This window comes from Mustelus asterias, chromosome 15, assembly GCF_964213995.1.
Source record: "Mustelus asterias chromosome 15, sMusAst1.hap1.1, whole genome shotgun sequence".
Lineage (NCBI taxonomy): Eukaryota > Metazoa > Chordata > Chondrichthyes > Carcharhiniformes > Triakidae > Mustelus > Mustelus asterias.
In genome coordinates, this window is record NC_135815.1 from 18,971,162 (window position 1) to 18,986,581 (window position 15,420).

Sequence of the window (15,420 nt, forward strand, 5' to 3'; positions counted from 1 at the left end):
GTCATCAGTAGATTCTTAATTCCAGCTACTTTTTAACTGGTTTCAAATTCCACCATTTGCCGTGGTGGGATTCGAACCCGCTTCCCCTGAATATTAGCTGAGTTTCTGGATTGATAGTTTAGCGATGATACCACTAGACCATCACCTCCCCATCAATCTTTGTGCAGTTGCTGGTAAGGTACGGACTGTCACTATAGCAAACCCCTTGACGTCCTAAACCAATTCAATGTCGCATATTTCTGGATCCTCTGGTTCAATGCGTCTATTCCGTTTTTTTCCTTTGAACATAGACTGTATGAGTATCAATCCTCATTAATCTTAATTTTAACCTTTGAACTCTTGACAACATTGCTGCAGTCTTTTTTGTCTTGGATCGTGTGATTGAAGGTTTTTATCTGCTTCTGACTTAATGTGAAGACCCAAGACATCATCATCGTCATCAAGTTTCTCATCTGCCCACATGACTGTTAATGCTTCCTTTTTGATGACCGCGTATCTTTTCTCTGTATCTGTTAATTAACTTGATGTGTCACAGATTGGTCTGTGTTTTCCATTTCATAGAATCATAGAATCGTACAGTGCAGAAGGAGGCCATTCGGTCCATCGAATGCACCGACTCTCCGACAGAGCATCTTACCTAGGGCCAATCACTGTAACTCCACCTATCTACCCTGCAAATCTCCCTAACCTGCACATTTTGAGACACTAAGGGGCAATTTTAGCATGGCCAATCCACCTTGGGTCAGTTTGATGATCTTTTCCTCAATCTGAACTAAAAGTTTATTTATTTATTAGTCTCAAGTAAGGCTGACATTATCAATGCAATAAAGTTGCTGTGAAATTCCCCTAGTCGCCACACTCCAGCGCCTGTTCGGGTCAATGCACATCTTTCAGACTGTGGGAGGAAACCGGAACACCCGGAGGAAACCCACGCAGACACGGGGAGAACGTGCAAACTCCACACAGACAATGGCCCAAGCCGGGAATTGAACCTGGAACCCTGCCGCTGTGAGGCAGCAGTGCTAACCACTGTGCCACCCCGTGCCACCTTTTGAAGTGCCAATTTGGATCCCAGAGAACAGTGATGCAATATTGTTTGGCATGAGCCCCGATTAGCCGTGTTTCTGTCCACGATCTCAATATGGTGTTTCACAGTGTGATTTGAGGGAATACCACCCCACTCGCCACGTTAACTGGGGTTGGTTAAAAACTATCAAAATAAACATGCATCGTTTTTCTTCCCAAGGGCAGAAAGTCGACCTTGGTGAGCTCTTGTGACGTGAGAAAACTGAGGTTGTATTTTCTAAATGTGTCTTTTTTCTCCTTTAGGTTGTATTGCACGGACAGTAAGTTCACCGAACCAGCACCTCTTAAGAGCCGATGATGTTATCAGCTGCTGTCTGGATTTAAGCGCTCCGAGCATTTCCTTCCGGATTAATGGGCAACCGGTGCAGGGAATGTTTGAAAACTTCAACACCGATGGCCTCTTTTTTCCTGTGGTCAGCTTCTCTACAGGAGTGAAGTTAGTAATTCTTAGCGCTTTCTCCGTTCCTGCGCTTGTTTTAATTCAGTGTTTGTGTAAGGATCCGTCAAAATTGCAGAGCAGATAGTTGAGCAAGTTAAGAACCACCACATGAACCTGACGCTAATGTGTTCCAATCTGCTATTGATAGAAGTGTCCCCTCACAGTGTATTGGAAAGGGTGCACTATTTCGGCAATTGCTGGATACATCAGGCTAGCTGCTCTGAGTATAACAGAGGCTGTTGAGATGGGAGGCTATACACAAAGGGAGGAGGAGTATCGAGGGTGTCTTCACTCTGCATGGGCTGCCCACGAGGGTTTACTCAGACCCCTGCTCCCTCAGGATGACATCCCCTCACCACCATTGCTCCACTGAAGCCTACCTCCCCCCACCGTTCATCTGTGACGTCCAAGCTCAGTTATCCTTTCACCCAAAATCCATCTTGGCATGACATTCTTATCAAGAGGCTTACAAAGTTGCAAGCACGCCTGAGAATTGGGAGCGTTTGAGAAACCAGCAGAGGACCACCAAAAAGTTGATAAAAAAGGAAGCAATAGAATCTGAGAGTAAACGAGCCAGTAATATAAAAACAGATGGTAAGAGTTTTCGTAAGTATATAAAAAGGAAGAGAGCAGCTAAAGTTTGCCCCTTAGAAGCAAAGACAGGACAAATTATCATGGGGATTGAGGAAATGGCAGAGGTATTGAACAAATATTGTGGGTGGGATTTTCCAGCCTCGCTCGCCCCAAAACCAGAAAATCCCACCCGAGGTCAACAGAACTTTGCGTGTTTCGTGTCCCGCCCGCTCTGATTCTTGTAGCGGACGGGATGGGAAGATTCCGCACTAGTGTCTGTCTTCACAGGAGAAGACACAAGTTGCATATCAGAAATAGACGTTAACTTTAGGGGCTAAAAAGAATGAGCAAAATAGGGAAATTCTTATCAGCAGTGAAAAAATATTGGAGAAACTCGAGGGACTAAAATCTAACAAATCCCCTGGATCTGATGGCGTATGCCCGAGGGTTCTAAAAAAGGTAGCTGCAGAGATAGTGGGTGTGTTAGCTGTGATTTTCCAAAATTCCTTCAATTTGGGATGCACAAGTCCCCGGGCCCGGATGGAATGCATCCCAGGATACTGAAAGAAATGTCAGAGGTAATAACGGATGTGTTAGTGGTTATTTATCAAAATTCGTTGGATTCTGGGGTAGTGCCGGCGGATTGGAAAACGGCTAATGTTACGCTGCTGTTTAAAAAAGGAAATAGACAAAAGGGGTAACTACAGGCCGGTCAGCTTAACGTCTGTAGTTGGGAAAATGCTGGAATCCATCACTAAAGAAGAAATAGCAGGCCATCTGGATAAGAATGGTTCGATTAAGCAGACGCAGCATGGATTCATGAGGGGAAAGTCGTGCTTGACGAACTTGTTGGATTTTTATGAAGGTGTGACTAGTGCGGTTGATGGAGGGGAACCGGTGGATGCGGTGTTTTTGGATTTCCAAAAGGCGTTTGATAAGGTGCCTCACAAAAGGTTGCTGAAGAAGATTGGGTCACACGGAGTTGGGGGTAGGGTGTTAGCGTGGATTGGGGATTGGCTGTCCGACAGAAAGCAGAGAGTCGGAATAAATGGGTGCTTTTCTGGTTGGCAGATGGTAACTAGTGGCGTGCCGCAGGGATTGGTACTGGGGCCTCAACTATTTACCATTTATATCGACGATCTGGAGGAGGGGACTGAGTGTAGGGCAACAAAGTTTGCAGATGACACAAAGATAAGTGGAAAAGTGAATTGTGTGGAGGGCGTAGAAGGTCTGCAGAGAGATTTGGACAGGCTGAGTAAGTGGGCGAGGATCTGGCAGATGGAGTATAACGTTGACAAATGCGAGGTTATTCACTTTGGAGGAAATAATAGCAAATTGAATTATTATCTAAATGGAAAAAAATTACAACATGCTACTGTGCAAAGGGACCTGGGGGTCCTTGTGCATGAGACGCAAAAACCCAGTCTGCAGGTGCAACAAGTGATCAAGAAGGCAAATGGGATGTTGGCCTATATCGCGAGGGGGATAGAATATAAAAGCAGAGATGTCTTGCTGCATCTGTACAGGGATTGGTGAGGCCGCAGCTGGAATACTGTGTGCAGTATTGGTCCCCTTCTTTGCGGAAGGACATGTTGGCCTTGGAAGGAGTGCAGAGAAGGTTCACCAGGTTGATACCAGAGATGAGGGGTGTTGATTATGAGGAGAGACTGAGCAGATTGGGTTTGTACTCGTTGGAATTTAGAAGGCTGAGGGGGGATCTTATAGCGACCTATAAGATAATGAAGGGGCTGGATAGGGTAGAGGTGGAGAGATTCTTTCCACTTAGAAAGGAAGCTAGAACTAGAGGGCACAGCCTCAAATTAAAGGGGGGTCAGTTTAGGACAGAGTTGAGGAGGAGCTTCTTCTCTCAGAGGGTGGTGAATTTCTGGAATTCTCTGCCCACTGAAGTGGTGGAGGCTACCTCGTTGAATATGTTTAAATCACGGATAGATGGATTCCTGATCAGTAAGGGAATTAGGGGTTATAGGGATCAGGCGCGTAAGTGGAACTGATCCACTTCAGATCAGCCATGATCTTATTGAATGGCGGGGCAGGCTCGAGGGGCTAGATGGCCTGCTCCTGCTCCTATTTCTTATGTTCTTATGTAATCCCATTGGATTGGAAGTTGGCAAATGCTTCATCACTTTTCAGGAAAGGGGGAGAGAGAAAACAGCGAACTACTCGCCAGTTATCCTAGCCTCAGTTGTTGGGAAAATGCTAGAATTGATTATTAAGGAACTTAACAATGCACTTAAAAAAACACAGTATAATTGGACCAAGTCAACATGGTTTTTCTGAAGCAAAATCTTTTTTGATAAATTTATTTGAATTTTTTGAGGATATAACTAGTAGGGTGGATGAAGGGGAACCAGTCGATGATGTGTGGGATTTTCTGGTTTTGGGGCGAGCGAGGCTGGAAAATCCCACCCACAATATTTGTTCACTACCTCTGCCATTTCCTCATTCCCCATGATAATTTGTCCTGTCTTCACTAAGGGGCAAACTTTAGCTACTCTCTTCCTTTTTATATACTTAACCATCTAGATTTCCAAAAGGCATTTGATGAGGTGCCATACAAAAGGTTGATAGACAAGATAAGGACTCATGGAGTTGGCGGCAGTATTTTAGCTTGGTTCGAGGATTGGATAAAAGGTAGAAAGCAGGGCGTGGGCCTAAACGGTGCTTTTTCAAGATGGCAGGCGGTGAATAGTGGAGTGCCGCACAGATCAGTGCTAGGACCTCAGCTATTTACAATCTATATTAATGACTTAGATGAAGACTCAGAGAGTAACGTATCAAAGTTTGCTGATTATACTAAGCCAGATGGGGAGGCACACAGAGAAACTGCAAAGAGATATAGATTGGTTAAGTGAGTGGGCAACAAGATGGCAGATGGAAGCTAATATAGGGAAGTGTGAAGTTATCCACTTTGGTCTTAAGAAAAGAAAAGCAGAATTGTTCATAAAGGTGAGAAACTTGTAAGTGCTGATGTTCAAAGAGACTTTAATCTTCCCCCCCAGAAGTGAAGATAATCCTTAGCATGTGGGGAATTTCAGTTTGAAAGAATGAGTTCAATTTCTGAGCACAAAAAAGCCAGTTGAATTTGTGGTGTTACTGCCACTTTTACTTCCAAGATAAGTGTTAGAAATTGTAATGTAGAATATGCTAACTACATTTCCACCTGTATCCACTGCAGTTGATAATGTGGCTTTCTGATTCATATCGTGAAGCAGTGAAGCGATGACAATCAATACCTAACCTCTGGTCCCAATCTTCTCGGACCCCACACTATTAACACAAGGGAAAGTGGCTAATGGACACTTAAGAAACAAGGGAAAATGAATTAGAATGATGGCTTACGTTCATTGCAATTCAATTTAAAAGCACTTAGGAATCTATGGGCCGGCACAATGGCACAGTGGTGAGCACTGCTGCCTCACAGCGCCAAGGACCTGGGTTCAATTCCAGCCTTGGGTCAATGTCTGTGTGGAGTTTGCCCATTCTGTTTGAGTGGGTTTCCTCTGGGTGCTCTGGTTTCCTCCCACAGTGCAAAGATGTGCAGGTTAGGTTGATTGGCCATGCTAAATTGATCCTAGTGTCAGGAGGATTAGCAGGGTAAATGTGTGGGGTAACGGGAATAGGGCCTGTGTGGGATTGTGGTCGGTACAGACTTAATGGGCCGTATGGCCTCTTTCTGTACTGAAGGATTTAATGAATTTAAGGTGAAAAAAAATTAATCCCCCGTGGGAAACTTGACTTGAAAGTCTGTGGGTCAGAGAATTGTTGCTAGTTTTCTCATTCAATTTCTGGCCCAGTGTCGCTTTGAGCAGCCCTCCACTTGATTTATTCGTATGGCTGGGGTAGCTGTTATGGTTCGATGTCCAGTTTAATGGTCCTTTCGACAGCTTCTGCTGACCCAGTATATGGCCATGCTCCCAACGCGAATGGATCTCCCAGGCCCGAGGTTCACTCTGTGGGCAGTGGCCTGCCTAGGATGGCCACGGTTACAGCCTGAGCTGTTCCACATGCTGCACGTGTGGAGAAGGTGGCCCGCAGTTTCCCTGGCACCTTCTGAAGCGGCTGTGGGTCGTTCAAGACTTCCTGCGGAAGGTTGAAACCTGGGATGTCACCGCTCGGGTCAGTTACCGGGTTGGGCTTGGCGTTGTTTACAGTCGACCGCACGCCACAAACTGACCGTTGTCAGTTTTGTGGCGTGCGGGGTGTATTCCAGCATGCGTTCCGAGATTTCAGGCAGATGCCTTTTGAGGTTGTGTGTCAATGCTTTGTTAGCTGATGGTGTTGTTTGAAGGGGATGCTTGCCTGGTGGACTTCAAGAGATTCAGGGTGTGTTAGCACAGGAAGCCACTCAAGCTGTGCTAGTCTCAAATGTTGGTTCCGAAAATAATCCTCATGACGCAGGTGGAGATTTACTGGGTGGAATGTTCCCATCCCGCCTGCCATGGGAATTGCAGCGGACAGGACACGGACCATCCGTTGACCTTGGATGGGATTTTCCAGCTTTAGGGCGAGTGCAGTCAGAAAATCCCACGCACTATGTCTGTGTGGTGGCTCCTGATTGAATTTTGATTTGATTTGATTTATTATTGTCACGTGTATTCATATACAGTGAAAAGCATTGTTTCTTGCACGCTGTACAGACAAAGCATACTGTTCATAGAATACACAGGGGAGAAGCAAAGGAGTGAGTGCAGAATGTAGTGTTACAGTCACAGCTAGGGTGTAGAGAAAGATCAACTTAATACGAGGTAGGTCCATTCAAAAGTCTGATGACAGCAGGGAAGAAGCTGTTTTTGAGTCAGTGACCTCAGATTTTTGCATCTTTCTCCCAATGGGAGAAGGTGGAAGAGAATATGTTCGGGGTGTGTGGCGTCCTTGATTATGCTGGCTGTCTTTCTGAGCCAACAGGTAGAGTAGAGCGTGTCAATAGATGGGAGGCTGGTTTGCGTGATGGACTGGGCTACATTCACAGTAGTTTCTTTCCTCTTGATCAGAGCAGGAGCCATGGCAAGCTGTGAAACATCTAGAAAGTATGCTTTCTGTCGTGCAAGTGAGTGTAAAAATTGGTGAGAGTCGTAGTGGACATGTTGAATTTCCTTAGCCTCCTGCGAAAGCAGAGGTGTTGGTGGGCTTTCTTAAGATAGCATCAATGTGGAAGGAACAGGAGAGGTTGTTGGTGATCCAGACTGTCAGACTAGAATTTAGTTACTCTGCTCGACATAGATTTACATGAGTTTTCTACTTTCTAGATTTTAGTTCAGCTGTTTCACCCAAATAAGCTGCACTTGTGTCTCCCTAGAGTCCGTTTTTTGCTTGGCGGTCGTCACGGGGAGTTTAAGTTCCTCCCTCCTCCAGGCTATGCTCCCTGTTTCGAAGCCCTGCTGCCTAAAGAGAAGATGAGAGTGGAACACACGAACGAATACAAACAAGACCACAATGGCGTCAGGGACCTCCTGGGCCCTAACATCTCACTCACGCAAGCTGCCTTTACACCAATGCCTGTGGGTACGACTCAGGTAAGGCACTTGTTTTGCTGGACGGTTGCATATTTTTAATATCGCCACAAGTTGATACTGGGTGCAGAAGCTGCATATTAGATGAGATGATTCAGGGGCAGATTTGGAACCTTTGTCTAAAAATACAACTCTGCGAAATTGCCCATGTAAGTAATATTTAAAAACTTATTCATTCATAGAATGTGGGCATTGCTGGCTTGGCCAACATTTATTGCCCATCCCTAATTGCTCTTCAGCTAAGGGCACTTAAGAGTCAACCACATTGCTGTGGATCTGGAGTCTCGTGTAGGCCAGATCAGGTAAGGACGGCAGATTTCCTTCCCTAAAGACCAGGAGTGAACCATATGGGTTTTTATGACAATCCACAATTGTTTCATGGTCATCATTAGACGTTTAATTCCAGATTATTATTGAATTCAAATTTCACCATCTGCTGGGGTGGGATTCGAATCTGGGTCCCCAGGGCATTACCCTGGGTCTCTGAATTACTAGTCCAGTGACAATACCACTGCACCATTGCCTCCCATCTCTGTATTAATATGATCTTGTATTGAAGTCCAGAGTCTGATTAGAAAGACAGCATCTTTTGGGGCAGTAAATCATTGATGGCCTGACATCCCTTAGTCCTTCTAGTTTATTAATGTGTCACATCAAATCTGATGTGCTGCTATTTTACAGCACACCCCAGGATGTGTTATTATTTTAAAAAGGCAGCATTGCTTGGCACTGCCCACTGCTTTCAGTTTATGTCCTTTACTGGTGTGATGTTCCAGTTCAGGGAGTGACCAATCAATGACTTTTTTTGACTTAACCACATTGCTTGAATGTGAATAGTTATTGTGCAATATTGTGCAATACAGCAGTGATTTTTCCCAATGTATTGAAGCGTAGAATCCCAACAAGGAGGCCATTCAGCTCATCAAGTCTGCACCGATCACAATCCCACCCAGGCCCTATCCCCATACATTTATTCTAGCTAGTGCCCCTGACACTAAAGGCAATTTAGCATGGCCAATCCACCTAACCCACACATCTTTGGACTGTGGGAGGAAACCCACGCAGACACGGGGAGGATGTACAAACCCCACACAGACAGTTACCCGAGGCTGGAATTGAACCCGGGACCCTGGCGCTGTGAGGCAGCAGTGCTAACCACTGTGCTACCGTGCCGGCCCAGTATAATCTAGTGGTTCCCAACCAGTGTGCCATGAAGACCCCCCCCTCAAGTGTGTCATGAGAAAAGATTCAAAATGATTAAAACTAACCTTCGTCTTCAGCGCATGCACCAGTCGGGAAGGAGCCGCACATACGCGGTTTAGATTTTTTACATTGGTTAGGTCCATGAGCATGACCAACGGGACTTGAAGCTGAAGGCAAAAGCCCCATCCACCCCCACCGTAAACTCAAAAAGGGTCCAAAATCCTGGGAGAAATGAAAGAGACAGAGAGCAGTAAAAAAGTGGCGTATGTTGTTCTGAAAATCACAGAATTGAAACCATGCCAATAACCTGTATCTATTGTTACGTTTAGCTTATGCCAAGATATAAGATTACCATTATCCTGAGACTTCTATCCTGCAGCCTTCTGTCCTTTCTTTTTTAATTACGTTACTGCTTTCTTCTCAGACTTAATTTTTCTACCTGAGGTAACAGTATTCAAAATATTAATACAAAAGTAGAAGACTGCAGATGCTGGAAATCTGACCCAAGAAGAAAAAATGCTGGAAAAACACAGATGATCAGGCAGCATCTGTGGCGAGAAATGGTCACCGTTCCTGTCGATGATCGTTTCAAAATATTAAGGCCAGAATTCCCTGCCGGTTACGTCAATGGGACTCTCTGGTCCCGCTGCAGTGAACAGAGATTTGGTCGAACGCCAAATTCTTCATCCCCACTTGCAGCGGGGCCTGAACGGTCAGAGAATTCCAGCCAAGCTCTTGTATGAAGTGCATCAATTATCTGTGAAAATGTGTTTTTAAGGAAATCAGTGTTCCCTTTATACAGTTGGTGGGCGGCACGGTGGCACAGTGGTTAGCGCTGCTGCCTCACAGCGCCAGGGACCCGGGTTCGATTCCTGGCTCGGGTCACTGTCTGTGTGGAGTTTGCACGTTCTCCCCGTATCTGCGTGGGTTTCCTCCGGGTGCTCCGGTTTCCTCCCACAGTCTGAAAGACGTGCTGGTTAGGTGCATTGACCCGAACAGGCGCCTGAGTGTGGTGACTGGGGGAATTTCACAGTAACTTCATTGCAGTGTTAATGTAAGCCATACTGGTGACTAATAAACAAACTTTACATTTGTATTGTATTGTTTGCATTTTTCCCAGTCAATGGTCCAGGTTTTGCAATAGCTGGAATTGAAGCTATCAGTGTTCAATATTATTATGGTGGAAAACAGATTTTTGGCATCCGCGCATGCACAGTAAAACATGGAAACCAACGCTTCCCGATTCTCTCCGGATTTTCCGCCCATGTTGCCGTTCTCCACCCCAAAAATGTTTTTTGGTGGAGCGCTACCAGAATTCTTCGATGGTATAGAGGTGTGCTATGACATAGGAAAGGTTAGGGAACCACTGCTATAGCTTAATCTGCTTTGATTCTGTCAACATCACAGTAAGAAGTCTCACAACACCAGGTGAAAGTCCAACAGGCTTATTTGGAATCACGAGCTTTCGGAGCGCTGCTCCTTTATCAGTTGAGTGAGTGCAGTGCTCTGAAAGCTCGTGATTCCAAATAAACCTGTTGGACTTTAACCTGGTGTTGTGAAACTTCTTACTGTGCCCACCCCAGTCCAACATCTCCACATCATGGTCAACATCACAGACTAATATCCGTTTACCAGCAGCATTTTATGAATGTGGTTAACAATGTGGTAATGAGCAGATAGATATTCTGTTTCTTTGTTGCTGCTGTTCTTGTGTGAAGTTGATGTTAATTAAAGTAAGGAATACAAATGAGATGTTTAGTTCATAAGGCACGGTGGCACAGTGGTTAGCACTGTTGCCTCACAGCGTCACGGACCCAGGTTCAATTCTGGCCTCGGGTCACTGCCTGTGCGGAGACTGCACTTTCTTCCCGTGTTTGCGTGGGTTTCCTCCGGGTGCTCCGGTTTCCTACCACACTCCAAAGATGTGTGGGTTGGGCGGATTGGCCATTCTAAATTGTCCCTTAGTGTCAGGGGGACTAGCTAGGGTAAATGAATGGGGTTATGGGGATAGGGCCTGGATGATATTGTGGTCTGTGTAGACTCAATGGGCCGAATGGCCTCCTTCTGCACTGAATGATTCTATAATTATCTATGATTATCTCTCCGTGTCTGCGTGGGTTTCCTCCAGGTGCTCCAGTTTCCTTCCACACCTCAAAGATATGCAGGTTAGCATGAATTGGCCCATGCCAAATTGCCCCTTAGTCAGGGGATTAGCAGGGTAAATATGTGTGGTTATGGGGATGGGGACCGGATGGGTTTGTGGTCAGTGCAGGCTCGAAGGGCCGAATGGTCTCCTTCTGCACTGGAGGGATTCTATGTTTCTATGGCTTAAAAAACCCTTTGAATGCTGCTTGTAATCCGAGAACAAGGAGCGAGTGACGTTATTAATCCACTGCTTTCTACGCAACGTTGTGCTGCTGGATGGTGAGCGTCACACGGGCAGACCATGAGTCATGACTCTAAACAGGAACAATCACGTTGTCAGTCTCTTTAGGAATTCTCATTGCAATGCCAACTTTGCAAGATCCTAACATTGCAAATGCACCTCAATTAATGACTCATTCCTCTCACTTTCTGCTCACTTCCATTTCTGCATCAGAATAAATGACTCGGGGAAAATATGCCCCTTAGTATCAAACCTGTGCAGCTGTGACTCTGTCACTGCCAGCAGCTAACTCCAAACTGACTGATAAATATTGAGTATTAAGCAATGATTCACACTTTCACTGAGGAATCATAGCTTTTTTTGATGAATTGCTGCCAACTCACAGGTGCCGAGCACTACATATAAAGTGTTTTATTAGAATGATGTTTAATCCTGTTTTAGCAGAATTTATTCTGTATTAGTACGAAGCAGGTTGGTTCATATGTATGTAAAGCACTTTCTTTAACTCTTGGTTCATTCGCAGTGCTTCTCTCTTGTTCATCTGACTGGTGGTCATTAGTTGCTCTCCACCTGACCAACTCATAGATCATAGAATCCCTACAGTGCAGAAGGAAGCCCATTGAATGTGATCGACCACAATCCCACCCAGGCCCTATCCCCATAACCCCATGCATTTACCCTAGCTAGTCCCCCCGACACTAAGGAACAATTTAGCATGGCCAATCTACCTAACCCGTACATCTTTGGTCTGTGGGAGGAAACCCGAGCACCCGGAGGAAACCCACGCAGACACGGGGAGAATGTGCAAACTCCACACACTGACCCAAGCTGGGAATCAAACTCAGGTCCCTGGCACTGTGAGGCAGCAGTGCTAACTACTGTGCTACCGTGCCACTCTGACTGGTGGTCATTACTTGCTCTCTAATTGAGAAAATCATAGATCATAGAATCCCTACAGTGCAGAAGAGGGCTATTTGGCCCATCGAGTCTGCACTGACTCATACCCAGGTTTACCCCGTAACCTCATGTAACCTCACCCCGCTAATTCCCCTAACCTATTTGGCTTGGGACACTAAGGACAATTTAGCAAGGCCAATCAGCCTAACCCGCACATCTTTGGACTGTGAGAGGAAAACAGAGCACCCGGAGGAAACCCACGCAGACACGGGGAGAATGTGCAGACTCGGCACAGACAGCCACCCGAGGCCAGAATTGAAACTGGGTCCTTGATGCTGTGAGGCAGCAGTGCTAACCACTGTGCCATCTTGCCACCCAAATGCCATGCTGCAGGTGGTACAGCCACAGTTGATTCATCTAAAGCCCACAGGCTGAAAAGTTGCCAAACTATTTCGAAGTGTACCTAATGCAGGATTCATGAAAATGATCAAATTATGAGTAGTACTGGAGGAATTTCAGGATCTAAGACTCCTCCTCCATAGAAAACACAGTCAAAGGGTGGGGATTTGTCCACCCTTTCCCGCTGGCGCATGGCGCATCCCTGCCCACTCCTGGCAGTGAGGTGTGGATTCAGTGGGAAGCCCCATTGATAGCAGTGGGATCAGAATATCCTGTTATTGGCTAGTTGGAGGGAAGGCAGTGGCTGCTGTCAGTACCGCACCCACCCCAGGCCCTAGATCAAGGAAGGCCCCAGACACAGGTAATTACGAGAGGGTGACAGGAGTCATGTCGGGGAGGGGGATTGAGCGCCAGGGGATGGCTTTCAGTGCTGCCCCCTCTTCCACATGCCGCGTCCTTCAATCAGGCAGTCTGAACTCCCTCGCTTTTGAACGAGGCACCCACCCCTCCTCCGCCATGGACTTAATTGGGGTGCAGTTGGGAAGGTGGTTGGTTTCTCATCTGTCACCCTCCTGCCCGATTAATTGCCCATCAGGTACCTAACTTGCGATGGGGGTGAGCAGATTGCTTAAGTGAATTTGGGGGTAATGTTTGGTTCAATAAAGCCTCATGATGTCCTGGACCTTGGCTAATGCTCCTGTATCTTGAACTTTTAGGGTAAAAATATCTTCCGTGAGATGACTTTGGGGAATAATGTTTCTCCCTTGAACCTATTTCAGATTGTACTTCCACCTCACCTGGATCGAGTAAGAGAAAAGCTAGCAGAAAACATTCATGAGCTCTGGGTGATGAACAAAATTGAGCTTGGCTGGACGTATGGGCCGGTATGTTGTTGTTGTACCATTAATTTGCATGGATTTAGTTGGCATGTTTTGAACTGTAACCAGAAGGCATTTTTTCTACTGCTCATTAGCTTAGCAAAAAAGAACCAGTTTAACTATGAACCAGGAGAAAGACTTACTCTAATAAGCCAATGGAGGAAGATGTACATTTTGGCTGGAACTTTATGGTCCTTCACACCGGCGGGATTTTCCCATTCCGCTGTAGTGAACGGAGATGTGGCTGGGTGCCAAATTCTCCGACTTCGCTGCAGCGGGAGCGTGGCATGAACGGTCGGTAAGGTCGCGCCCTTTTATGTTAAGAGGAAGACAATTTTAGAAAGCAGTGCCTTTTGAACTTATTAAACTTTACAACGTGCACAGTTAGCGTGCTTTCCTGCACCATCGCCCTCATTGGCTGGAAGTCTCTGCGAACCTGGTACTTGGCACCTGGGCTGGAATTTCAATTTCTGCTCGAAGCAGAAAGATGGCTGAGCGTGACTCCCTCCACTCACAGCTGGTGCTAGAAGGTTCTAAGCGTCAATGAGTTTAGGCTTTGTTAAAATGGCCCTGGTGAGCTGAGAGTGCCAAGAGGCAGCCTGCTGCAATTGTGAAGGGTAGGGCGCTGTCTGGCTCCCACATGGAGTCGATTAGTAGATCAGACCTGGGCGGTGGGGGAGGGCAGAGCTGGTGGTTTGGAGACAATCCTCGGGAGGTGTGGGGAGTAGAGGGGGCTTGAGGCACAAAGGGGTGAGCAGTGGGCTAGAGTTCTATTGTGATCCAGGAGGATCCAGTTCCCTGTCCCTGGAAAAAACAATACACGAAGAAATGTCTTCATGGGTGGAAAAATTAACTTCTGCTCTTTAATTTAATAACTTTGACTTCTTGGTACCTGATTAAGGTTGCCAACTGTGATTAAATGTAACTCTGGAGGTTTCTTCACATGACTTGCCCCCACACTCCAGCCATTAGTCGGCCAAACACATCCATCCTTGTGACACACTGCCTTCCTCCACCAATTGGAAAGCAAAAAGACTCATTATCCAATTGGATGATGCTTGACTGTGGGAAAACAGCCTTTATCCGTGCCCCCTCCCCTACCCCCTCACACACACACACACTCACTCACTCACTCACTCACTCACTCACTCACTCACTCACTCACTCACTCACTCACTCTCACACACACACACTCACTCACTCTCACTCACTCACTCTCACTCTCTCTCACACACAGACACTCACTCACTTTCACACACACACACACGCACACACACACACACCATCACACACACACTCACACAAACACACACAAACACACACACACACTCACTCACACACATACACACACTGTCACACACACTCACTCTCACTCACACACTCACGCACTCACTCTCACACACACACACTCTCACTCACTCACTCTCACTCACACTCTCACACACGCACTCACTCACTCACTCACTCACTCACTCACTCACTCACTCACTCACTCACTCACACACACTGTCTCACACACACACACTCACGCAAACACACACACACCGTCACACACACACTCACACAAACACACACACTCACACACAAAAACATTCACACACACACACACACAAACACACACAAACATTCACACACACACAAACACACACACACACAAACACACACACACACATACACGCACACACGTACACACATTCAGAAACACACACATTCACATTCACACACATGCATACATATACACACACTCACAGAAACACACATTCATACACACGCACACATACACTCACGCACATGAACCATACACTCACGCACATGAACACACACACACTCACACACACTCACACACACTCACACACACACTCAGAAACACACAGACATTCACATACACACACACAAATGCACAAACATTTACACACACACACACACACACATACACACACACAAATGCACAAACATTTACACACACACACATACACACACACAAACATGCACACTCACACAAACATTCACACACACACACACACATAA

General features: G+C 46.1%; 1 protein-coding gene across 1 annotated transcript in view; it reads left to right on the forward strand.

The window, feature by feature from the left end:
* The window catches only part of ryr2a (ryanodine receptor 2a (cardiac)), a 455,564-nt gene that overhangs the window by 143,156 nt on the left and 296,988 nt on the right, over nt 1–15,420 (forward strand). Inside the window, 3 exon segments of the mRNA XM_078230647.1 lie at nt 1,330–1,522; nt 7,416–7,632; nt 13,294–13,398. Of these exon segments, the coding sequence (XP_078086773.1) occupies nt 1,330–1,522; nt 7,416–7,632; nt 13,294–13,398 (515 nt within the window).